General features: G+C 34.3%; 2 protein-coding genes across 3 annotated transcripts; both read left to right on the top strand.

Moving 5' to 3' along the window:
* The first annotated feature begins 3815 nt into the window (after positions 1-3815).
* LOC103971032 (peroxidase P7) lies at positions 3816-7215 on the top strand. Of its 2 annotated transcripts, none has more exons than XM_065154035.1 (3): positions 3816-4027; positions 6235-6426; positions 6492-7215. In XM_065154035.1, exons 1-3 carry the CDS (start codon positions 3848-3850, stop codon positions 7041-7043), a joined length of 924 nt encoding a protein of 307 aa, XP_065010107.1. In that variant the 5' UTR covers positions 3816-3847; the 3' UTR covers positions 7044-7215. The 2 variants fall into 2 exon arrangements, with proteins under 2 accessions (XP_065010107.1, XP_018675712.2); XM_018820167.2 differs by having other exon boundaries at positions 3816-4060.
* Positions 7216-11400: 4185 nt separating this feature from the next.
* On the top strand, positions 11401-24559 carry LOC103971031 (O-fucosyltransferase 8). The gene is made up of 10 exons (XM_009384962.3): positions 11401-11835; positions 14519-14605; positions 14725-14824; positions 15570-15640; positions 17210-17298; positions 18058-18178; positions 18256-18399; positions 21049-21383; positions 21487-21727; positions 23994-24559. The coding sequence occupies exons 1-10, from the start codon at positions 11518-11520 to the stop codon at positions 24300-24302; spliced, it is 1815 nt and encodes a 604-aa protein (XP_009383237.2). The 5' UTR covers positions 11401-11517; the 3' UTR covers positions 24303-24559.
* Positions 24560-24597: the final 38 nt, after the last annotated feature.

Raw genomic sequence — 24597 nt, 5'->3', positions numbered from 1 at the left:
ATTGAGATTTGTACATTCATTATTCTCATAGTGGATTATCTCTAGTTTGCCCCGTGGTTTTTACCCTTCACATTGAAGGGGTTTTCCACGTATATCTTGGTGTTCTGTTTGATTGTGTTTCCATTTTATTCCGCTGCGTATTTTGGTATTCTAGTATTTGTTCCTATACAAAGGTTATTCCTGTTTATATCCCATCATTGACAACCTCCTTCATTATAAGTGGTGAGGCCCCACAATGAGAATGGTGGACGAGCATTTTTTGGATCATAAAAAAATATAAACATTGTTTGAATAAAACAAAATAAAATAGAAATACTTTTTGAAAAAATTAAAAAAAATGAAGCTTTTTAAGAAATCATCCTCGATTAAGATCGTCCAAGCATTTTTTTTTTCTAATAATGAGTTTTTGGATTTGTTATTATCCAATGCCTCTATTTTTTTTATCTAAAAATATTTATGCAAATACATTATTTGAATATCCTGCATCATATATTTGGGTTTCATTTATATGTCATCATGAGACGAGATGTTAGGTATATATTAGGTCCTTTCCTAAGCTAGCATATATTATCTACTTTCCTAACTCCTTAATATTTTGAGACATGTGGTTATCCAAGTCATAACTAAAATTATATATATAAAAGTTTAAGAAAAAAAGAGAAGAACTATGATTAAGAAGACAAGCGACGACAACATCGAAACAATGAGGATGATAACGAGAAATAATTAGTGGATCAGAATATGGATTTCTTTTAAAAGACAAGCAAAAGGAAGATAAAGTGAGTTAGAATATGCAAAAGAAGAAGAAGTTTGAAAAGATATTTCTTGAGGGAAGAATTTCTTTCATTGGAAGCATAAAAGTATTTTCTTTCATTGGAAGTATTTTCTTTCATTGAAGACAAATTGGAAGAATTTCTTTCATTGGAAGCATAAAAGTATTTTCTTGCTCTTGCTAAATGAGTTTGCAATCACAAAACAGACTAATGATTATTGAAAACTTAGATAAAAATATCCATAAATTATAAAGATTGACGAGTCGGTAAATCTTCATTAATAACAATTTAAGCAACTATATATATATATATATATACCTACGAAGAATTATTTAGTTGGATGCAATAAATTCCAAGGATTATTAGACACCTGAGACAACTCATTCGTACACATCCTTGGTCCATCAAAATAGTTGTCTACCCTAAAAATGGAGTGCATGTCACCAAATGAGTAAGGCCATCTCTATCACAGTTAATTGGATCCAAATGATTGGTTCTTCGACTAGTGAAGTGAAGCTTTCATTCTAACAAGGGACGTCCTACCAGTGCCTTCGACATAGTTAGAACTTGAAGAACATGATCAAAGCTTTCGAAAGTATAATATGATTAATGATGTTGTGCATTTGTCATCAATGAAGATGAAAGCAAGGATGTACAATGGATGATCAAAGTTAATTCATCCCTAAATTCTTGTTCGAGTAGAATAAGTAATTGAATGATGGTCAAATAGCTTCAATTCCAAACAACTCTATCGGAGATGGAGCAGATTGATGATAATATTACCACCACCATCGTCAAATTAGAAGGAGTATATTATTGAATGAAGATTGCAATGAGAGTAGGAAGAAGAGAGAGATTATTAGGTTAATATAATATCAAGTTATGTGGAAAACCTTAAACTTTTCTCTAACAGTAGTAGAACTCTAAAAGTACAAGTCTAAACCTATAAACCTTTTGTTGAATACTAATTAGTCCCTAAATTTGATACTAAGGGTCTTTCAATTACCTCTGCAAACAGCTACCAAATGTAAATTAATGTTGCTTGTATATTTATTCTCTTTATACATTAATTAGTTTTATACACTATATCTCTCTTTTTCCAATCATAATCTAAATTCATAAGGTTAATGTAGAAATAATATGCTACTTTTCCCTTATTATAATCTTAGGCTCAAGCATAAGAATAAAACAAATATAGAAATACGAAAGTTATAATCATATAAAATCAAATATATGATATCTTCTTTTCTTTGGAGAAGATAATATTTCTCACTTGATGTAAGACGAATAGTAATGAATTTGATGTAAGACAAATAGCAATAAATTTCTTTTTGATGGTAGAAAAATAAAAAGATAAAATAAAGAGATAAAAATTAAAAGTAATTAAAAATATAAAAAGATAACTATTAAGCTTTGTCCCGAGAGAACTCCCAAGAATATCCCTTACCTCTATAGGCCTCGCGCCACTCATACACAAAGTGGGAAAGAACTCAATCCATTGATATGCTTAAGCATAGGAATAAAAATATATATATATAAAAATCATGTTAATATATGATATCTTCTTTTCTTTGAGAAAGATAATATTTCTGACTTAATTTGAAAAATCATTTTTCTCTTTTGAAAATATTCTTGATCGATAAACTTCCACATCTTTAGTTAAGTTTTGATTAAAAAAATAATTTCTTATTTCTTTTCTACGTTTGCTTTGTTTTTCTCAAACAAACATATATAAAATATCTTTAAACTAATTAAATTTATTTAAATAAAAGATAGAACAAATTAGTTCCATTTAAGTTGATAAGGTAATAAAGGATTGTATTACTTTTAATTCTTCCTCTAATTAGGAGTCTTATCCATCGATGTTAAACCCTAATCAACATTAAGATTCTTCAAAATTTATATGATGATGTTTTTTGTTGGTAAGTCACTATCATGCCAATGTTTTAAGTATGAATCATAAAGTATATTTCAATGAAACATGATGGGCCATAATTGATGGATGGAGACTTGACAACAATTTTCCATGCATGACCCATATTTTTGGTTATATACAGAGATGACAAATAACAGTACTATAAAGCTGAGTGAAAGATAGCGAATCGAGAGATCAATGAACCTTCTTTGTTAGAGAGAGAGAGAGAGAGAGAGAAAGAGGAGCTTAATGATAAGGATGTATCACTTGTGCTCAGTCCAACTGAGCTGAATTTTGACAATTTCATCATTTTGGAATGATTGAAATCTCTTCAAACAATAAATAATAATAATAATAACAATAAGAGTTGCTATGCGGAAAAATCAAGAAAAATACAAGTTGATCTTTGTCACACATGCAGTTGATTCCTTTCCTGATGGAAATCATTTTTGGTGTGGTTGGAATCAAGTTCTCAGAAGCAGCAAGCTGTGTCGGCAGCTTCCTCACACCTACTGACCTTGAAAGTGACAGCGTTATCTTCACTGGCCCAATTCCTCTTCCAAGCTAAAACTTCACTCATCTTTCTCCCATCGCTTCTTCCTCAGCACTGAGACAGCTTAAAGGCAACGTAAAATTCGCTGGCCAATGTGAAAGTCCTTAAATGCGAGCAATTCCACTTTCGGGAAAACACTCCCAAAAATTATATATCCCCCAAGGAGGAACCAAAGTCATTATCCGAATCTCAATATCGATCTTTGTAAGTAAACGCCGAATCACTCCTCGTGTTTTACTATATAGATCGGTTTTTTTCGGTGGTATGTTTGCCCCTCCTTTCTCAATGAATAAATCAATCTACCGGATAGAACTTCTTTTGGTGAGCCATCACATCATTTCGATCTCAGCAATTATAATAGTCAGATCATTTGATTTGGTTGAGCCAAATCATATTAGCAATTATAATAGGACAGATCATTTGATTTGGTTGAGCTAAATCATTACTCTCTACTAGTCCTATACTTGGATCCAACAAAAAAACACAAGATTGATGGAGACACCGTTGTTGTGTATTAACCTTCTATCTATCTATATATATATATATATATGTGTATATGTTATGGTGTACACAAGGAGGTAGTGTTATCATTCATCTCATTGTGTTATGGCTTCCTTCTCTAATGGCCTCTTCGGTATTATCGTCATGCTTTCTCTAATGGTGTGCACAGCACAAGCGCAGTTGTCGCCTACGTTCTACGTGACGACATGCCCAAATTTGCAAGCAATCGTGGCATCAGTCATGACTCAAGTCGTGAGGCAGGAGCCTCGAATGGGTGCCTCCCTTGTTCGTCTCTTCTTCCATGATTGCTTCGTGAACGTATGTTATCTTTTCTTATTCTTTCTCTTTATAACTATCTCATAATCCATGAAGTAGAACTATATACAATTATCAAAACTATAATGTTTAAAATCTTATTCGATAAATTTATCAGGGTTACTTAACAAAAGCTAAGAGTTTTGTAGATATTTTTGTATCATATAGCAAAATTTGTATCTAAGTCCTTATTGTCAAATAATAATATTATATTTCCTTTCCTTCTTGTCTTTTTGAATTAGAACCGAGAGATCCAAATATGAACATTATATATTTCATAAGCATTTGTAAGTTTTTTTTAACTATAAAAGTAAAAAAAAAAACATAAATCCTTTGTAATACGAAAACAATGTCGGTAAAAAAAAATTGTTTAATCGAAGCTAGCACATTGCATTAATTAGGTCATTGATTACTCGTCCTTTTAAAGAATGTAACATTTCTGATATATTGTTATCTCTCTCTCTCTCTCTCTCTCTCTCTCTCTCTCTCTCTCAAATTGTAACATTTTTTTTATATATTGTGCTAGTTATCTCTCTCTCTTTCCCCCCTCAAATTGTAACATTTTCTGATATATTGTGCTATTTATCTCTCTCTCACTCTCAAACTTTGTATCTAATTAATTACATTTCTGATATGCTCTGAGAGTGAAACTAATACCCTAAAAGTTCCTTTTACTCAAATTGTAATTAATTAGGTGCAAAGTTTGCAATACTGTTTGGTACGATACCCATTAGTATCTTATTATTAGTTTGACAGTAAATTGAATGATATATCCAATATTGGACTTGTACCATTTGATACAAGACATGTAGCTTAGAACAATACCGGTCTCATCTCCTACCATATAGTGTATAGGTATTTGGTATCTCGATCGATATTTTAGACAGTACATGAAATTTACTATTAGGTGTTTCATGTTTACATATCATATATGCATACTCGTGGCTTCAAAATTCTACGATATTCTAAATTTATTCTTCCAGCAGAATTTCATATTTTCTAAAACACATAATTTTGGATTAGGTTATTGATTAACAAAGTTAAACGACTGACACAAAGGAAAAATTAGCAGATAAAAAGTATATACGGAGGAAAAACATCAAAAACAAAAAAATTTGGAGACAGTGAATCTCGACCTCGAGTCATGTTTATAGTACGTAAGGTTCAAGGATCGACGAAAATAAAAAGTTTATTGGTGGATACGGTTCACATATCATGTCATGTCATATATACAGAGGAAAAACATCAAAAACAAAAAATTTTGGAGACAATGAATCTAGACCTCGAGTCATGTTTATAGTACATAAGATTGGATCGACAAAGACAAAAGTTTATTGGTGGATACGATTCACATATCATGTCATGTCACGATGGAGATTTCATTGGATCATTGATTAGTATGTCTCAACTGTATTTCTCAATTATATGAAATTTAACTGATGCAGCTATCTAATCATCAACGTCAATTTATACGGTTCCATTCATTTTGTATCTTGTATAGCCATACGAGTTGTTGTAATTTACCCCCCAATAAAGCTTTCTAAGTGCCTTTTCTTTTTCGAAATATTTATTTATTTATTTATTTATTTGTTATAAATGGTAAATGGTGAAGATGAGATTTGAATTTTTGAAGTATATTTTTGGAAACTTGACCAATTTATCTACCTTAAATTATAAATGTATTTCAGTATGAATTATCAACTTTGGTTTTAGATACAAAAGATGTGATAAGATTCAGAATTCTCAACCTAAAATAAATCAAGATATCGTCGTCTCGGACTAATGTTTTAGGTACAAAAAATTTATAGGTATAAAATTTAAACCCTCAACCCAAAGAAAAATCGGGTATATTACCATTATATTAATATTATAATATACAAAAATTTATAAGCTGAGATTTAGATAGTTACAAAACTAATATCTTTTAGATGTAAAAAATAAAATAAAATAAAATTTTAAGATTAGATATATTATCATCGGATTAATATTTAAAAAAAAATTAAAAGAAAATTTCATTATAAGCGTATATATGACAGATCACATATGGACTTACTTATTAGACTCTTTTATAAGTAAGTTTATAAGTGAATCTTATACACTCTATCATCAAATTAATAATGTCGTATATATTAATTTATAACCAAAGATAAATTTGACCAGACTTCCTTCTTCCTCAGGGCTGTGATGCGTCCGTCCTCCTCGACGACACACCGACCATGATCGGCGAGAAGAACGCGGTGACCAACGCCAACTCCCTCCGCGGGTACGAAGTCATCGACGACATCAAGTCCCGCGTGGAGGCCGCCTGCAGCTCCACCGTCTCCTGCGCCGACATCCTCGCCCTCGCCTCCCGCGACGCCGTCACTCTGGTAATCACCCTGCACCTCCGTACCTCCGCCATCTCCTACGTAGAACTCACTTGCTACGCGTGCAGCTTGGAGGGCCGTCATGGACGGTGCCGCTGGGCCGCCGGGACGCGAGGACCGCCAGCATCGCTGCCGCCAACGCCAGCCTCCCCCCGGTCTCTGATGGCCTCACCAACCTCGTCGCCAGGTTCGCCGCCAAGGGTCTCAGCCTACGCGACCTCACCGCGCTCTGCGGCGCGCACACCGTAGGCGCAGCCCGGTGCGCCAACTTCCGCCCCCACGTGTACAACGACTCCAACGTCGACCCGGGCTTCGCCACGCTCAGGAAGAGGACATGCCCGGCCGCGGGCGGCGACGACACTCTGGTTGGGCTGGACGCCACGAGTCCCACCCGGTTCGACGTGAGCTACTACCGGGACTTGATGGCGCGGCGGGGGCTGCTTCACTCCGACCAGGAGCTCTTCAACGGCGGCCCGGCGGATGGGCTGGTGAGGTTGTACAGCACGAATGGCGAGGCCTTCAACAGGGACTTCGCGGCGGCCATGGTGAAGATGGGCAGCATCAGCCCATTGATAGGGTCGGCCGGGGAGATAAGGTTGAACTGCCGGAGGGCCAACTGATGATGCCACAGTGTGATCTTATTATGTTGGGAGTCCAAACTCGAAGCTGTAATTAATGGTTTCTCAATAAATGTGGTTAAAGATATATGAGAAGTCAATGGTTTGGGATTTCTGATCAAATGTGTGTGTGGTGATTTAATGAAAGATTTATTCATGAAAATACTTACAACAATGTTATAATTATTTGCCAATTTCTTCCATGACTAGTATTTGGTATTTAACCAAAAGTTATATGTTCCCATATACTACACAAAAAAGTCATTTTGATACTTTACTAAGAGATTTAGAGAAAAAAGAATTAAACCTTATGCGGAAGCATATGCAATGAAACATCATGGCACTATCATATGGCTTTATTTGATGGTGTATACATGTGATCGACTTGCATGTTATTATATTTAATTTTAAATTAGTGTTTATTTATGTAGGCATGTGCAATCATATAATGCAAGTCACGTCAGCTCTATCTTGCGTTTCTTTTAGATGTATGGCAAATAGACATGTCTTTCCAATTAAGAACAATAATAATAATGACAATCATATACCCTAATTTTACTTCTTCTTTTTTTTGTCTTTCGTGAATGAGACTTCAAACTCTCAATAATTGTCCGATTTTATTCTCTAAGAAAGGTATGAATCTTGAAATCATTGAATCAATTTTAAATATTCTTTGCATGAGGGGTACGAGGAGAGAAAGAGGTCACATTAAATTTAATTTGAAGATAATTAGTTGAAACCGATTTGTATATCGTGGAATGCTAATCTATCAAGATCTTCTATTTAGAAACAACTAATTACATCTCTGGGCCTTGTGCCAAGCATGGTGTGGCCCAAGAGGGTCTTGACATAGCCCGATCCATACACCTTTAATTGATGATACATGATATTTGGTTTCTTGTAAGTACTATTGGAGCTCGCTTTTCTAATTCATCACGATGGTGTCTTGTGCTCCTATGGGGAGTTGTTCATATGCCATGAGAACCTTGGGTTGTATATGTAATTAAAATTAGCTCTCCTCGAATCCTTTAATTTGGTTTTCGATTTTATAATGTAGATTATAAATTTTATTTTTATGCAAAGTAAGTGATAAAGATAGAGGTTAAATTATGAGACTTTTCTATCAACAACTAAGATCGTTACGATAATCTATCCTTCAGAGACTTCGGAATACTTATTAAAAACAGATGTTTGACACAAGTGTTTTATATAACATTGAATTTATTATAGAAAAAAAAATATTGAACCCGATTATTTGCAATCGGAGTTGCCGATATGAAATTATTTTTTATTGAAGTCTTTTTATTTGTCATCTTCGGATGAAGTTTTAAATCCTCATCTTTTGATAAATAAGTCTTAGTAAATCATCATTAGACTTAGACCTTCAACAAGTAGATTCGGTCCACCATGAGACCAATATTATTTTATATGTTAAAATAAAAAAAAAACTTGCTTTTGATTTTTTTTTTTATTAAGTCAAGGAAATTGAATCATAATTCATTGAAATTTTCTTTTTATTATTGCGTCCTTATGTTTCATTTTGAGGATTCTTTGAAGATATCCAATCTCATACCGGTGCTCGGTAATGATATCGAACATATCCACAACACTTAGCTTGCAAGTGGCGTCACCACTGTGAAAAACCTATCTATCTTAATGGAATGACTTTAAAAAAATGATAAATCACTTCGGTAATCCGCTTCTCAAGAAGATGTATATCAACTATTGAAAACCGAACCAGATAGATAGATCGATCGAAAGGATGCATAACTAATGCTAGCACTAATCATATTAGACCCTCGATCTTTAACTGGTAGATTCAGTACGTATGAACTAAGCTAGCATTTTAATTAATAAATAGAGAAACTTCATCATAATATTTTTGTTTTTTTCTTGTTTCACTCATTTGTTTCTGATGGTTACTTTCTTCTTCGATCAAGTCTCTCCATCTCTCTCACCTCTTGTTTACGACGACACCGTACCAACGACGGCAAACCACCCACAACTACCATTCCTTCTTCTAATCCACACCTCATTTCATCTCTCTCCCTTGCGCACGTCTGGCTATGGCGACGATAGCGTTGACTTATGATGACTTCTTTGTTTGAATCCATAATTGCGTGTAGATCACGTTGTTTTGCTTTATATTCATCAAAGAAGACATGCAAATTTTATTTTTTTTCATTTGAGAATCATATGTATGTATGTATGATTTTTGTTGTTTCAAGGTATAAGATTAATTAAAATGCTTTACTTCTAATATCATTCCAATAAAACTGATCCTAAAAATTGACCAATGGGCTTTAAATTGAGACTAATTATTTAATATTAAAAATTACATCGTTAAAGATAATGGAGAATAATGATTAAAAATACTTGACGATCTTAACATTTTCCTTATACAAGTAGATTATTATTATAGAGACACCTTAAACCCTTCAAGTCCTCCATAAGTAAATTTATATCCTAAGTTTATGTCGGAAATAGTGTGTATCATGATCTTAATAACACGAAAAAGGAGAGAGTGAATTAGTATTATAATAAATTTAATCTAACTTTAAAGTTTGATCAAAAAATCTGTATCGAAAATATAATTAACCAAATATTGAGTCTAGAGTGAATGATAATAAATAAACAATCAAAAATAAAAGTTATAAGTAAAAAAAAGATTACAAACTAATTTATAATAGTTTAGTCTTTTCGACGTTTGTCTATTTCTCATAATTCTTTTTCTTTTGAAACTGTTGACTTTTATTATCGATCTTTTTTTTCAACATACAAAAATGAACTATACTTATTACAATAGATGAAAATTGATCAGCTAATTGATCACGAAATATTGAAACTAAGATCAACTAATATTTTCTATTGATTAAATATCAATTAGGGAGGCTCAAAAATAAGAAATATTTCAGAGTTTACTAATGGAAATTTATAATTTTAAATTATTGCAAACTGCACATAATAAAATTAACGACTAGAATGCATTTTGACCTCTTTTTTCAAAAAAAAAAATCGTATTTGGGATCTCTTAATTCAAAATTTCTTGAAATACTAATTCAACATATGAGTCTTGAGAGTTATGTCCGATATGAAAAAATAGTAGCATACGTAGATAAAATGTTTGTATTGTATTCACAAAAAAGCCTTATTTACAGTAGTGTTACAGTCCTCACCGCATAAGTCAGTGGAGGTTTAGCATATTAGATTGGATTCAGATTATATATTTATAATATCATATGGTATCAAAATAAGTTCAACTTTTGTAGGTGTTGGATCATTATATCTAAGCCATAATTTAAGCTAGGTTGTTCTTTGTTTTTGTATTTTATTCTACCTTGACGAACACACAAAGAAAAATTCAAATTATATAAATTCTAATTTTTTTTATCAGCATCTGCACGATTAATAAAAATGATAGTGCAAGACTTGGATAAGCACAGCCCTCTGCTTAGGTAAGTGGATATCTGTGTATATATTAGTATTATCATTATCATTATTATTATGGTGGCTAAAGGCTTTCTTCGTGCACACATTGGAGATGCCCCAAACCCACCGGTCAATGGATGGTGACGGTAACCTACGCACCACCATAGAGGGGTGTGAACCAACGTCGCCTCCCACCTCGTTCCAATATCCAATATATAGATTAATATCATATTATATATATATATATATATATAAGTATTTATATAAAATAATATTAATTCAGAATTATTATGATATCAAAAAATAACAAAATTTATATAATTCATCTCGAATGAGCTTTAATCTCATAATTCATCTCCTAAACTATGATTCTTAGTTGCATCGATGAGAAGAAGTTATCACATTATAATTCATCTCGAAATCTCCTCGAATAAGTGAGCTCAGGAGAGATTTTTCATCTTAAAATTCGATTTTCAAACATAATAATTTTTAAAAGTTATATCAAGTTGAATTATCTCCATTATCGGTAATACCTACATTAAATAAATTATTATTATTTAAAAAATATTAAAAAATTATAAATGAAGATCAACATGCGAACAAAATATTAAAAAAAAATATAAATTAAGAACATATTTAAAACACCTTCACCTCCAACTCCCCAGTGAAAGGTGACGAGCTCACATCAGGTTCGGTGACCAGCAACCGCCGCGGTTGGAGCGCCAATTCCTTACCCTCCCCTCGCTTCTACCGCACGCCTTCTCTCTCTCTCTCTCTCTCTCTCTCTCTCTCCCCGTCGCTGCACTCTTTCTCTTTTCTACTCAACCATCATTGTCACCCGTCACTTCCCTCCCTCCCTCCCTCTCTTTTGACCTATTAAACCCAACCACAAGTACTGGTAAGAATCCAAAACAAAATAGCATCGCTACATTTCCTCTACCCTTTCTTCCAAGACTTCATTTGCACCAACTGACGAAATACATCACACTGGTCTCCGTCGCAGTGGGTAGGTCGGTTTCCGCGATGGGCGAAGGCATAAAAGGAGTCAATGGGCGAGTTGGGTCGGACCCGTCCCCGGTTGTCGCAGATGGGGAAGGAGGGTTACGTGATCCCCAAGCCGGCCCCGATGAAGAAGGCCTTCCCCGGTAGGTACTACGGGGTGAAGGGCGAACTCCTCGGCCTCGGAGCCGCCAAGGTCGCCGCGTGCGGCAAGCGGCAGGCTCTGTTCTGCAATCACCTGAGGATGGCTCTGTTTGTGATCGGGTTGATGGGGTCATTCTTCGTGCTTGATTCTTTGATGCTCGTGGTCATTCATCACTTCAACTTCCGCCGTGGCTCCGCCCCTAGGAAGTCGAGTGGACTGCAGGTATGTGCTAGCCTTGTACCTGGGCCATCTTCAATCTCTAAAAAGGTGACCTTTTGGTGCAGATTGTCGTTTTCATTTTAATCACCATTAGCCATTTGATCTTAACGTTGTTATGTCTCACTGAAGATGGAAGCTTTAATATGCCTTTTTCTCTACAGTTCTGATTCGATTTCTTCCACTTCATGATTTCTCCAAACAGAGTCATGCACATAACATATATGGATCTTGGCATGTTCCGCACTTTGTTCTTGTGGTTGTTTAATTCTTTGACGTCTTACCTGATACAGTAATTCATTATTTTTCCCTAAAATAGTGCGTCGACTCGTTTGCTTGCACTGAAAAAAGAACCTAAAGAAAATAGTGAATTCTATAGAGCTTCTTGGAATACAAGCTGCGCATGTTGCTCGACACGAGGATGGTCTCTTGGTCATTATGCTTTCTGGTCTGGTTTGCGGTGAACATGACATCGAACCAGTTAGAGTATATGTGTTCTTAACTTTGTTTTGGAAATTCCTATGCTACGTATTGAGATTAAAATGAGTCCATTTTGTATGTGTCCTTGTGCAGTAGGTAGAAATTTCTCTTTTATAGATTGGAAATCGAACTCGGTGTCCCTTTTCTACAGAATGAGTAGTAGATGTAGAATGAAACAAGACTAAGGTGCAACTAAACCATGAAGGAGCATTACAAGCAGAGGAAAACAATTGTAATAAAGGTTTCTGGGTGCAAAAGCAGACACCTATAAGCAACCTTTGTTGTTACGGTTGCTAATATAGTCATAGAAACCTGTAAGCAGGCCTTTAGATTATAGAATAGATTTTGCCTTGATTAGCTTGACATAAGCTTTCTGAGCTCGACATTTCATAAGTGGAAAACAGCGAAAATAGACTGGATTTGAATATTTACTTTCTACACTAAAATTAGTTGCTCAACTGCTGATGGTAGATATTTGAGAAATTTGTGTACTAGGTTAGAATTAGAAGAAATGTATCTGCAATCATGTTATCCATTTTTGGCATGTTTGTGATTCTTTTTTCTTGTAATTGGATGTTTGTTTATTTATTTGTCTTTTGGTACATAATTGAAAGTATTTTATTCTAGATTAGAACTGAAATAGCGACTATACATATTACATATCTTCTATCTATTCCTCATGAAAGCTTATAGAGAGACACAACAGTTAACTAAAAAGAATTACTAGCATTTCAGAGAACTAGTTATTAAAGTTTTTATTTGCTTTTTCACTTTGTCTCGTGAATAAATTGCACAAGTAGACCCTGGGGCTCAAGAGTCTCTCTGTTTCTTTGAGTATCTAATTAAAGTTTCTTTAAATAATCTAGCCATTGCAGTCTCAGAATTCCCTTCTCTAATGACTGAACTGAGAAATCCTCATTTTCTCTCCATCCTGGATGATGCTATTGGAAGATCTTGTGGAGAAAGGAGAGCTCATTAGAAGAGAATTTTATATCTGAGTTGGGGAGTTGATGTAAGGGGAGGGAAGGTGCATCTGAGTCAAAATCTTCTTGTGTTACTTAATCTTGAAATGAATTGGTGTTTTTGCTATTAGATCTCAAGCCTTTACATTGGATGGTCAGAAGTATATTACTTAAAAAGAATGCTTTGTTCATTCTTGGCCCATTTTAGTGTTCCCTTCATGATCTACTATTTCAGGCTTGGAAATGATTACTGGGTTGGAATTTGGAGATGATGAGCTAAACTGAACTCTACTTTGAGTAATAAGAACTCTCGTTATCCATGGGAAGGAAAATGCTTGCTTGGGTAAGTTGGAATTGTTAACAGAGTTAATCTGAATGTCCTAAGATTGCAGAGAATAAAGCATCGATGCAAGGTGGTAGTGGGAATAGGACAGAACGTTTGCATGGATTTTTTTTGTAGGTTTCTTAACGATGGAGGTTTAAAAGCTGCTAATGGTAAGAACCTTAACTAGTTGCAGTGTGTATCTTATAAACAAAGGGAACCTAAGAATTGCACTTTTATCAAGGACGAGGATGTGTACCTTTTAAAGTCATACTTAGAATCTGTGGAGTACTTATTAATTAATTGTTTCATTTTTAAGAGACATTTTAAGCCATTAAAGTGGGGGGCAAGACTTAAAAAATATTCTACAAGTTCTCTCTAATATGTAACAAGAGGAAACAAGTTCAATATGCAAAACAGAAGAAATGTTAGGACAACACCATTTTAGCTTTGTGATGATGCATTTGGAAGGAAAGAAGTTATAAATTATCTGGGAAAAAGAGAAAGCCTAAGCACTATAAAGATTTAATTTTTTGGCTTTGGAAAGCTAGGCATTATTACTAGCTGAAAATGGAGATCAACAGTTTATATTTTTATTGTTTGTTTTATTTTTCACAACTCATTTATATCACTGCCTCCTCTCCATCCCCCTCTCTATTCTCTTTTCAAATATTCATTTCCTAACCATCTTCAATATATTCCATTTTATTTTTCTCTTTCTCATTAATAAATTTATCTTTCTTAAATTTTTTGGTCTCATCCAGTTCTTTTGCTCTTAGAAAGTAGTTAATAAGAAACTCTATACTAGAGCATTTGCTCAGAATTCATACAAGTAGTACACATTTGAAAACTACATATGTTTGACTAAAATGAAAACTGATGTTTGTGGGATTACTAATGCTTTATGTTATGCATATTATTGAAGGATGTTCAGAGTCATATTAGTAGCGAAAGGACTGAAAAGATTATGCACGGACGACTTGTGGCTTTGGGTTCTGCTGCTGTTACAAAGGTTTGGTTCACCTTTGAATTTGCTAGTACTGAACACATTTCTGTCTTTTTTTGTTATTTTTTCTACTCACCTCATCTCCAAGTAGTAAATTTCATCTGATGTGAGCTTTCTGTGGATAGAATGAGGCACTACTTGGTTCATTTGAAATATTGAAGGAACCATATAGTCAAACATCCACATGGAGACCTTGTGCTGATAAACTAAATCAGGTTCCCCAAGGTAATATTTCATTTGTCATGGTAATTGGAAGAGATCTTTAATCAGCCATCTAAGCATGGTATCGATCTTGGATTTGAAATATCTTTGTTTCGTTTGTGTTCTGATGTGCTGTAAGTCTTTGTGTGTGTGTGTGTGAGAGAGAGAGAGGGCATACAAGGAGTCTTCAACATGTTTATGTACATAAAGCAGATGTCTGTCTGGTGGATGACATGTTACATTTAGGCAGAGCTGTTCCATCATATAGTAACCAGTTATGATGGCATAATGTCTGTCTGGTGGATGACATGTTACATTTAGGCAGAGCAGTTACATCATACAGTAACCAGTTATGATGGCATACTAATGGGCAATCCATTTTGCATTCTTCTTCTACGCAAAATAGTTGGCTTAAATTGTTGGGAGGGTTTCAAGCTGGAAATTCCAAGAGGGTGTATATCTAAAGTGCATTATTCATATAAACTCTGTTGAAGTGATTATTGAGCAAACATACTGAATGAAATAATAGGCATGCAGTATAAGCTTTAATATGGTTCAGATGAACGGAGGTTGACTATATTCTCAAGGAATATTTCAGACAAAAATCTTTTAGAATGATAATAAATCTTGTATATATCCTATGTGCATGATCTTAACCAACCAATACTCCAAAGGTTAATATAAATAGTGGCAAGAGAAAATGGCTAGAGATTATCAGCATGCATTTTTGTTAGTTCTTTATGTCTCATGTGCTTTATAATTGTTGCAGGGCATACCAGGAAACGATCTGGGTTTATATTGGTGAGTGCAAATGGTGGTCTGAACCAGCAACGAGTTGCTGTAAGGCTCTGAACTAAACACTTGCAATTGATGAGTAAAGTTAAGAAGATCATTCTTCTGTTTGACTTCTATTTGGCATTAATAATGCCTACTTGGTGGTATTAACGACTAGGCATCATAGTGAAGGAAATTTTTTAGTATTAATAGTGCTAATGGTTTTAAATTACTTTGCACTCTTGAGCTGAAACAGAGAACTAGCACATTGTACATCAATTTAGAACATTTGTTGCTGACAATCATGTACTTCATCTTTACTGTCTTAAAGACTAAATTAAATATTGAATCTACATAATGAGCATAGTTTTTACCAAAGTTCTAAATTTTGAATGATACCGCCCATACCGGGTGGTACGTATCGGTCCGCCAACAGAACGGTATGCGGACTGCCTCCTATCGGGTGGAACACTTGATATAGCCCCATATCGGGTGGTGACGGTCAAAATTTCGATTGTTACCATCCGAAACAGGTCGATAACGGTCGATTTTGACCATGACCACCCATTACCGGGCGATATCAGCTTGGCTGCAACGAGGGAAGAAGCGTCGAGGGAGAAGGAAGAAGAAAGAGAGAGCATTCGAAGAAGAGGGAGAATCAGGAGAACCTCGACGCATCCCGATCCGATGCTGCCCTCCCTCGACGATCCCGATCCAGGAGGTAACGGCTAGGCAGCAGTTAGAGCAGCGAAAGAGGTGGTCTCCTTAGTCGTTTCATCTGCGATTCTGCAGCTTCTTCTTCGCTGAACGCCGCAGATGAGGAGATGAAGTAGACCTTTTCGTTTGAGGCGACGTCGCCGAGATAGCGCATGCCTCCTTTTTAGATTATATATATATATACATATATATATACCGTTCGGTATGACCTGACAAGTTTTCTACCTGCCAATTAGTTGTGTTGAATTCCAAAAGTTGACTTGACTAGAAACTTGGCATCTGCTTTATTGGGATGTACATAACATCAAGAAATGGTCATAATAATTTATCAAATCCTCAATTGTGTTCTCAATTCCAAGTTGTTCTTCATATTCTACATCATATCTTTGTGGAAAAGACTAATAAAATTTCTTGTATTAGTTTTTTGTTTTTCTTCATATATGCTTCTTATATAACACTTTTTGTGATGTTTTTGGAGGAATAAGCAAGAATTAGAGGAATGTATACTTCAGCTAACTTATACTTCAATGAACTATGGAGAAAAGTTTTTGAGGTTTGAAACTGGGGATGTTCTACCAGAAGCCTTAAATATGAAACTGTCCATAAAATTTTCACTTCGTTTGTCCTCAGTGATCATTTCCAAAGTGGTGAATTTTGAAAACCATCATCACATGGTCTTCAATGACCTGGAAGCAAGATATTAAGTGCTTGCTAAATTAATCGTAGTCTTTATTTAATTTAATATGCACTAACTCTAAGAACTCATGGATGTTTTCGTTAAATACAATCACCAAAACTGTAAACTATTATGATGTATCTACTATCTACATATTTTACACTATCTTGACCTTCAATAATACTATCATTGTGCTGCTTTGAGTGTGTTCTTGTCATCTTATGTTTAACTTTTATTCACAGGTTTGTAATGCTGTTGCTGTTGCTGCTCTACTTAATGCCAGTCTAGTTATTCCAAAATTTCTTTACAGCAGCGTTTGGAAAGATACAAGGTCTTTTTTTTACAACTTATTTATGTCTTGAGAAATAGTAAACTTTGTTTTTGCACTTTTTGTTCTTGATATTGATGCGCTTGTCAAATGTTAAGTAATTCTTTGATTCTTTCTACTGAGGTAGTAATACTAAGAGGAATTTGAGTCTAGAAAAGAAAGAACAAGCCAAAATACATCCACAATCTTTTCTTTCTTGTGTTTTGTGTCAATAATCTTTTCTAAAGAACTCCAGTCACTATATCAGCAGAATAATTGATTTCAAGTTTCAAAATTAAATGAACAGTATTAATTCAGGTTGATATGCTCTTCTCCAGATTCATTATAATGAGAGTCCTGGTGATCATGCCATTATATTTCACTTCCACTAAATATTCATAATTGCTTCCAGATTTTTGGCCCTAGAGGTGCATTCTTCTACTTACAGTCTTGCACAAATCTAGAGCATGTTAGAATCAAGAATATAAGTTCTAGGCAGCAAACCATATAAGAGTAGTAGCTAGATATCCTGTTTCTATTGATTAAAAAAAAGAGCAAATGCAGCTCACGTGACTTTCGCTGATGTGGGGTCTGGGGACGGTCTGTTTTGGCAGCATTTCCTCTATAAATATAAAGGCCATCTCTGTGATATCCTGCTTCTAATTATGGGGAATATTTTATTGCTGTGTTTGCAAGGAATCTCTAATTTTGTTGCTTCCGACAATAAATATCAAACTTTCATGAAATGTTGTGTGTTTAATGAACTTACAATATATTTTGCAGCCAGTTCGGTGATATTTATCAAGAGGATTTTTTCATAAATTATTTGAAGAATGATGTGGATATAGTAAAAGAATTGCCTTCCCACCTTCAATCACTTGATATTGAAGCAATTGGAAGCCTAGTATGTTTCCTTCCTTGCTTGATACAATATGTGTGCATTTAATTTTAGTATTTATGGTCCTTTTTTCCATGTTCCAGATTACTGATAATGATATCAGGAAAGAATCTACCCCGGATTATTTTCTAAAAGTTATACTTCCTCTTCTAAGAAGAAACAGTGTTGTTCATTTCCTTGGATTTGGAAATCGACTTGCCTTTGATCCATTACCTTTAGATCTTCAGGTATTTAGAACTTCAAATATCCCAGAAAAATATTTTATATATTTTTTTGTTCCACATGGTCTGTAATTTATGAATTTTGAAAATTTGTAGTAGCCATTTTGTGTCTGGGAATACTTCGTTTAGCATGATAAATCTTTGATTTTGCATTTTATGCTCACTAACCTCTAAGAAAGCAAGATTTTGGAAAGCGCGTCTCTGATGTGTGTATAATGCAATATTACATTTCCTTCTGAATGTGTGTTTTGGTTCTTGCAAGGGGCTTTAATTATCACTTTATTTTAGTTTTAACCTTCTGAATTACCTCAAAAAGTCTTTGAAGGAACAATAGTGCATGTTCTCTTAGAATCAATAAAATAATCGTGTGGAGGCTTGAATATCAGAACTAAAGGAAAACTTATTTTTTTTTGTTTCGAATAGAGGAAACATTCTGTTTTGCAAATGACACAATTCCTTTTCTGTCCATTACATACTTTCCCCTTAAAAATAAATCCAAATTTAAAGTTAAAATTTGCCTTAGACCTTTCTTATGCAGGCCCAAATGAGAACATATTCTTCATTTCCTTCATTTCCATCTCAAAATGTGATTGTTTCTTGTTATCATGATCAAGGACCTTAGCAAAATCTTACTGAATTCATTATATCATGTTAGTTATTGTAAAAGACCATAATATGTTTTTTTTTGTTATATAAATTTTCTTCTGACTATAGCTTCTTAAGTCATAATTTGTGGTATTGGTCATTTCTGGTGCGTTAGAACAGTCATATCATCCAAGGCCAGTTTAATTCAATAGGAAATGACTAAAATTAATCAAACTTGATTATAATTGGCCAATTTTGACTAATTTTAGTTGATTTTACAATATGGAAAGAAGAAGAAGGAAGAGGAGAAGAGTAGGAAGGAAAGGAAATAATGGAAGTGTATAAGAGGAGGGAAAGAAAAAGAGCTTCTTTCTTAAAGAGATAGGGATGCCAGCATAGAGAATGATGGTTTTATTATATCACAATTTGTCTAATAAGTTTTCTCTTACCAGACACTTGTCATAATATTAGATGCCAGCATAGAGTGGGGCTTTCTCATTATCCTCGAAGCTACTTGTCGAAAAAATTTTTGGACCTCATATATGATATATAACAATTTTGTACTACAGTTATATCTTTGCTTGATGTGATTATAATTGTTAAATTAAATAATATAACATTTGTTTGATGAATTATTTTCTGTTATTTTTATTGATATAATTGTACAAATTTTTTTTATTTTACATTAGTATTTTGTTTTTTATAAAAGATGGATATTTTATGGGAAACAAAAGATAAATGAATCTTTTAACATAATTTTTTTTCATTTTATCTGATTTTATTTTGTGTTTTTTCTAGTTTTTGTTATATTTATACTTTTTAATATGTTGATTATTAAATTATTTTCTCAATTGATTCCTATCCTAAAAATGCAATCTGAACATTCCTACTGATCTTAATGTACTGTACCTTATCTGATCCTGGTCTTAATACAGGTCATGCGATCAATGCTTAGATAAAATCTTTTGTAGTTAGCTGATTGAGCATTAGATGAACAAAAACTGTACTTTTATTTAATATTTGGATAGTCTGATTTATATAGGTTGAGCTGATTACATTCCAAAGATTAACAATTTCATTTACTTCAAATGGTGAATGAAAAGCTAGTTACACATTCAACCAATTTGCACAGCTTCTCATTCTATCTCAATTTGAGGGTGCTGATCGCATGAGCCCGGATGTTCTAGTCTTTGGTATTTGTGCTTTTGCATTAGAAATGTTGATATAATAAACTGTTACATTTTCAGGTGGTTTTGATGTTTTGTTACCTCCATGAATAGATGGTGGTTCAATCCTTTCTAGTCAATTATAGCAATATCAATCAACCAGGGTTGACTGGATCAGAATGTATGAGCAGCTATGCACAAATGTTATAATCATATGGCATACCAGCCTATAATAGAAATTTAACATATGGCTAGACAAATTTTTGACGTGTGCTAATCATCACTAGAGCACATTGATATGCCTCCATTCATGGACTTAGTGGTCAGATACTTTGATAGTCTATTGGACTGATATAGTGCAAATGCACCAGCCTTTTTGCCTCACATGTCATGATACGACACTCCTTATCTTTAGTAACAAACTAGTGCAAATTAAATTTGAGATTTCCAAGCTAATATTTATATTGCAATACAAAAATGCAGCACTATTTGTTTATTTAAATGACCATAAAACATGACAATTATGACTTTGTCGAATTGCTTGATGAAGGAAAAGCAGCTTAATGAACATGAATACAGAATTTGAGGCAGTTGCTTATCCCTGCATGTAAGGGGTTTTGTGCAATACTTGGACCCACGATACCCAAGCCACAAACAAGCCACCTTAACTTGGTGCCAATGCACAAAGACATTCTTAAACTTTTTGAGTTTCTACATGTTCTTTCTATATTTTCATGTGTCATAGTTGGATGTAATTTGTTCATGGCTTATTATACTTCTCTTGTAGTATACTTGCAGCACCCTTTTCTTTGCTTATCTCCTGTGAAAAAGAAAATACAAGCATTGCATTCTACTAAATGGAATCTTTGAGTACACAATTTTATTCTGCTGCTTGTCCTTACAGAGTTTAAGATGCAAATGCAATTTCCACGCATTAAAGTTCGTGCCCAGAATTCAAGAGATTGGTTCTTTACTTGTCAGAAGAATTCGACAATATAATACAAGTTTGAACATTCTGGATAGACGTTTGCTTGGGAAGTATATGCTTGACACTCCAATAAAGAGAAATAACACTTCTAGAGGACCTGTCAGATATCTTGCTTTGCATATGAGGTTTGAAATGGATATGGTGGCATATTCTCTATGTGATTTTGATGGTGGAGAAAAAGAGAGGAAGGAACTGCAAGCATATAGGGAGATCCACTTTCCTACACTTACCATGATCATTAAAACCAATAAGTGAGTTGTATGTGGTATACTTGGTTTTCCATATAGGCTAAAAGTGATCAGTTTTGCCTTGTTATTTGCTCCTAATTTTTCTTCTGCCATTGTTCTGTTGCAGTTCCCTTTCTCCAGAAGAGTTGAGAAGTTTGGGAAGATGCCCACTGACTCCAGAAGAAGCAGCACTGATGCTTTCTGCACTTGGTTATAATCATGAGACTTATATTTATCTTGCTGGTTCTCAGATCTATGGAGGTCAGTCTAGAATGCTTCCGTTTACGAGGCTCTATCCAAATGTAATTACAAAAGAAGATATTCTCACACCTGTGGAACTTGCTCCTTTCAGGAATTATTCTTCTCAGGTAAAGTTCAGCTGAATGCATAATTTATTACTAATTTACTGGTGCTACTTTAGATAACAAGTGTTGCTTTTGCCGACTTTTGCAGTCCTCTAAACAAACCTCACTTCATTTACTTGTCATTCATAATTTTACACTAGGAGATAACATGCAAATCTAAAAAGATGTCATCACAATTACCAATGCATCGAACTTTTGTATACTTGTTTAGTAGAATTTTGACAAAATTATAGAACTTTATGATGAGCTTTTAATATAAATTCCTCAGTTGATTCATGAACCTAGGATACCCGACTCGACGTTCTTTGCAAATATCAAATCTTTGTCTCAGCTTAACTCCATTTGATTCAACAATTTCGACTTGTTCTTGTGCAACATTGTCTCATGCACCATTTACTAGAAATAAGAACTTCTATATTCGCTTATCTTCTTGTCAATCCTAAAGTCCTATTCCGGTGAGCTGACTAGAAATTTGTGCAATATGTGATTATATATGACCTAGAGGGCAGACCTTGGTACAACAGTGACCTGGGTGATCATGGTTCATACATACATTGACTATTTCTAGAGATTCATCCTGTGATTTTATGTGACTTCATGCCTGACAATCTGATGTGAGCTACTTGATCCAAATGTTATATATGTTAAATGTAACTTTTTTAGCCTCTTAGGTTTTAGTGGTGAATCAAACAGATCAAAGAAATTGTTATTTCTAGAATCAGAGTTTATGAAGATAAAGAGAGATAGGGCTGGAATCCACCAGTATTCTAAGATAACGTATACTCATTGATCTAATTGAAGTTTTTACGAGGTGATCATCAATTCTTAGTCTCCCTATAGGAACGTCAGATAATAATACATGATTCAACGATAATATGTATATGATTCAATTTGGTGACTCTTTCCAAGATGAGGGCAGGTGCCATGATCCTACGATTCAAACTGGGCTGTGGATTGATCAATAGAGAAAACACTGATTTGTCTATCATTGAATAATAAAGGGCATCTTTGGATTAAAGAGTACAATTTTCTCTTTCCTTCGTATTTCTTCCTGAAAAATACTTCTGTCCCTTAACCCGAAACACTATTTTTCCCTTAGGAATAAAAGAAGATATTTGTACCATTGCATGGTCCTGTGTCTAGTGGTCCATGTTGTGGAGACACTTCGAAGTCAATTTGCTTAAGTGAACCTGAAGCTTAAGGCTATCATTTCAACAACTTCCTTTGTCAAAGATGCAAGATTGAATGAGATATCCAGATACTAACTTAAATATGTCACTGGAAGTTGAGGATCTCTCGTTTTCGTCTGACTGTACTATGTCAATTTGTGCTGCATTAAGCTTGATGGTTAGATGATTAATAGGGTACCGGTGGTATAATATTTATGGTTGACAACCATTGGCAGTTCCAAACATCTTTACATGTTTTGAACAAGGACAACAGAGTTACATTCATGTTCTTTTCTCTGTCCAAGCAACCTTCAATGCTGTATTCCTTTTTATAATTTCATTTTATAATGTAGCATTTAGTAAAATGTGTATTTTTTGTTTGAGGATATGATTCTAATCAAGGTTAACTTCATGTTAAACTAAAAGCTGATTGTTAAACAGTTAGCACTGCTACATTTCATAACATCTCCAGCTGCTGATGTGTTTATCAGTGACAGATTCTGGGAGCCAGCTTTCATTTCTCGGTGATTTGTAAAAGTATATACCTTTGTAAGTTATATACCATGGCAGGGCGTCATGCCCCAACAATGTGGCCAAACAACAATAAGTGGCTAATGAACTGATTAAACTTTGGCCATTAGAGCTTGCAATATTATTAACACCAACAATAGAAAGCTTATAGACCTAATTTTGAAAAATTAAATTAACTTGAGACACATCTCTTTAGGATGATGAATTCCATCTTCCACTAATAAGGAACTAATATCATAGCAAATGCAAACGCCTGAAAAAGAATGTGCAAATACTTCCATTTCAAGTTGTCACACAAGTTGAGAACCTTTAGATTTCATCAGCCATATCTCAATTTCTGCTATGATATGCACGATGCTTGGACCCATCATATCATATGAGTGATATATGTATATCAAGTAAACATACAGATGGAAACAACGATGAGTCAAGTTCATATCTATTTTTTCTGTTCACAGTTGTCAAATGTTGGATCTTTGTTTCAATTTCTCTGTTTTCTAATTCAGCCTTCTTTAAGCTGTATATAATAATTTTTCTGGTAAAATACTAAAACCTTATTGTTAACACAGTTAGCAGCACTAGATTTCATAGCATGCGCAACAGCTGATGTGTTTGCAATGACTGATTCGGGAAGCCAGCTCTCATCGCTGGTCAATGGTTATCGTATATACCATGGTAGAGGTCACGCCCCTACAATACGACCAAACAAGAAACGGTTTGCTCGGATCTTGTCTGAGAACAGGACTATACAATGGGTTGACTTCGAAGAAAGAGTGAGGAAGATGATTCAAGAGAACCAGAGAGTGATCGCACGGCGCAGAGGTAGGAGTATCTACAGGTTGCCAATGACCCCAGGGTGCATGTGCAAACCTCTCTGAGAACAGGATCATAAATTTTGTGAATGTTCTTGATTCCATACTAACACACAACTAACACATTGATTGCTAAACTGATGAATAAGATCTCGATGTTGAAGCAATATAGAAATTTATTCCACTTTTTTCCTCAATGTATATGTATTTATTGATGATATAGATTCATCATGTATATGGATGAGAATTCTATGTTCAGGTTGCTGTAATACATGAAAATGTTCCATGTTGATGAAACATAGTAATGATGCATATGCTGTCAACTGTGAAAATGACACTGCCAAGCAAAGTTGTCCGGTTG

This window comes from Musa acuminata, chromosome BXJ3-6 (genome assembly GCF_036884655.1).
Source record: "Musa acuminata AAA Group cultivar baxijiao chromosome BXJ3-6, Cavendish_Baxijiao_AAA, whole genome shotgun sequence".
Classification (NCBI taxonomy): Eukaryota; Viridiplantae; Streptophyta; class Magnoliopsida; order Zingiberales; family Musaceae; genus Musa; species Musa acuminata.
This window is presented reverse-complemented; position numbering and strand designations above follow the sequence as displayed.

Coding starts and splice junctions, on each gene's coding strand:
- LOC103971032 (XM_018820167.2), top strand. CDS start 3,848: ATGGCTTCCTTCTCTAATGGCCTCTTCGGTATTATCGTCATGCTTTCT. Junction 4,061..6,234: donor TCCATGATTGCTTCGTGAAC/GTATGTTATCTT, acceptor CTTCTTCCTCAG/GGCTGTGATGCGTCCGTCCT. Junction 6,427..6,491: donor CCCGCGACGCCGTCACTCTG/GTAATCACCCTG, acceptor CTACGCGTGCAG/CTTGGAGGGCCGTCATGGAC.
- LOC103971031 (XM_009384962.3), top strand. CDS start 11,518: ATGGGCGAGTTGGGTCGGACCCGTCCCCGGTTGTCGCAGATGGGGAAG. Junction 15,641..17,209: donor TGAACCAGCAACGAGTTGCT/GTAAGGCTCTGA, acceptor TTTTATTCACAG/GTTTGTAATGCTGTTGCTGT. Junction 17,299..18,057: donor AGCGTTTGGAAAGATACAAG/GTCTTTTTTTTA, acceptor TATATTTTGCAG/CCAGTTCGGTGATATTTATC.